This window comes from Humulus lupulus, chromosome 2 (assembly GCF_963169125.1).
Source record: "Humulus lupulus chromosome 2, drHumLupu1.1, whole genome shotgun sequence".
NCBI classification, from domain to species: Eukaryota; Viridiplantae; Streptophyta; class Magnoliopsida; order Rosales; family Cannabaceae; genus Humulus; species Humulus lupulus.
In genome coordinates, this window is record NC_084794.1 from 275,451,672 (window position 1) to 275,453,890 (window position 2,219).

Consider the following 2,219-nt stretch of genomic DNA (forward strand, 5'->3'; position numbering starts at 1 on the left):
TTGGCAAAGATCAGCTTCAAAGTTGAAGGTAACAAAGAAGGGAAAAACTAGCTTATATATTCAAGTTCTTCATCGGATAGTGACACCCAAAAAAGTTTCATTCAAGAAAGAAGTCCAAGAATCGAGTTCTAAGGTTCAAGAATCTTTCAAGTACTCTCGAATTAGAGTGAGTAATATGAAACTTGAAACAAAGAGGTTTGATGGCAATGGAAATTTTAGAATATGTAGAATAAAAATCAAAGGAATGTTGGCTTCTAAAAAATTGTTGTGTGTTTTTGAAGATCCTATCTTGTGATCTGAAGGTACTACCAAAGATAAAAAATGAGATGCTCGAATCAGCCATTGGGATTATGATTTTCCATTTGCTAGACTCAATCATTAGAATGGTCGACAAAGAAGATACTCCATCAAAGATTTAAGAAATTACATGAGTTGTTTCAGCAAAGGACTTTCGCTAACAAAATCTTTCTTAAGGAAATAATCTTTGGATTTAAGATGAGCAGTAACAAGAGTTTGGAGCATAGTTAAGATGAGTTTCTAAGGATGAACATAAAGCTTTCTAACTTAGGAGAAGGAGAAGCTTTGAGTGAGGAAAACCAAGCAATTTTCATTTTAAATTCTCTACTTGAATCATGTAAGGAAGTAAAAAGTGCTAACAAGTATAGTCGTACACCAATTACTTTAGAAGAAGTAATTTCATCATTGAAATCGAAGGATTTGGAGTTAAAATCAGAGAAATATTCTTCATCAAGCCTTGGAGAAAGCTACTACGCAAGGGGTCGATCACCACATAAAAACTCAAATGGCTATCGTGGTGAAGGGCACACAAGAGCAGAGGTAAATTTGGTTCCAGGGGTCCAAGCATTTCAAGGGCGTGCTTTCATTGTGGCAAGCTTGGTCACATGAAGAGAGTTTGCTATCCTGGCTTAGAAAACAAAAGGGCAAGAGTTCCTTCTATGAAAATGCTAAATCCAACTATGAGGGAAGATCGGAAAATACAAATTCAACAAATATTGGAGAAGCTTGCAATGACATTGAAGCTTTAATTGCAACAACGGGAGAAAATGAAAAAGATTGGATCTTAGACTTTGGGTGTTCATACCATATGACTTTCAATAAGGAATGACTTCAAGATTTCAAAGAGCTGAATGGTGATAAGGTTATGATAGGGAATAATCAATCTTGCCAAGTAACTGGAATAGGCTCAATCAACATCAAAATGTTTGATGGTGTCATTCGAATTTTGAAGAATTTCAAGTATGTTTCTAATCTGTCTAGAAATTTGGTTTCACTAAGCGTGCTTGATGATGCAGATTATACAGTAAAAATAGAGCGTGGATTCATGAAGATTTGTAGAGGTTCAATAGTAGTTCTTAAAGGAATCAAGGACTCTCTATATTACCTAATTGGGGAAACAGTAACTAGCAGCAATACTTTAGCTGAGGCACCAACGGATCACAAGGCAATCCTATGGCATAAAATGCTTGGTCAGATAGGTAATAAAGGCTTGCAAGTGTTGAAGAAACAAAGTTTACTTAGTAATGACAAAATGAGCAAGGTAGATTTATGTGAGAATTGTGTGTGGGGCAAACATCATAGATTAGTTTTCAAAGTTGGACAACATAATTCAAGGGGCATCCTTGAATACCTATATGTAGACCTATGAAGTATAGAAAAAACTCCAACACTTGGATGTAACAAGTACTTTCTTTCTATCATTGATGATTTTCTAGAAAAGTATGAGTGCATTTATTAAAACATAAATGCACTTGTAGAGCTTTTGAATTGAGTGGGGTACCATGTGGGCATGCATTGACCTGTATATGGAGTTCCAACCTCAATGTCTATGATTTTATAAATGATGCCTACAAAAAAGAAGGATTTCAAGTACAATATGTTGCGGTTATTGGACCAATGCGAAGTCTAGATAAGTGGCCAAATCTTGGTTTGAATCCAATTTACTCCCCAACTGAATCAAACTTGCTTGGGAGTTCAAAGAAGGCAAGGAGAAAGGAATCAGATGAAGATGCCACCAATGCAACCAAAAAAATAAAATAAGGTTTGGTCAACCAAACAATTGCAACAATTGTAAACAAACATGCCATTCAAGAGTCACTTTCTGGAATCCAATAGTGACACAAGTATTCAATCTTCGGTTATTTTGGGTGTCAATTATGATTTATAAATGTTGTTACGCTCAATTTTGAGAATAAAATAAA

At 35.2% G+C, this 2,219-nt stretch overlaps 1 protein-coding gene across 1 annotated transcript; it reads left to right on the forward strand.

The window, feature by feature from the left end:
- The first annotated feature begins 1,219 nt into the window (after positions 1-1,219).
- Positions 1,220-1,666, forward strand: LOC133815516 (uncharacterized mitochondrial protein AtMg00300-like). Its single transcript, XM_062248349.1, has one exon. The coding sequence runs from the start codon at positions 1,220-1,222 to the stop codon at positions 1,664-1,666; it is 447 nt and encodes a 148-aa protein (XP_062104333.1).
- Positions 1,667-2,219: the final 553 nt, after the last annotated feature.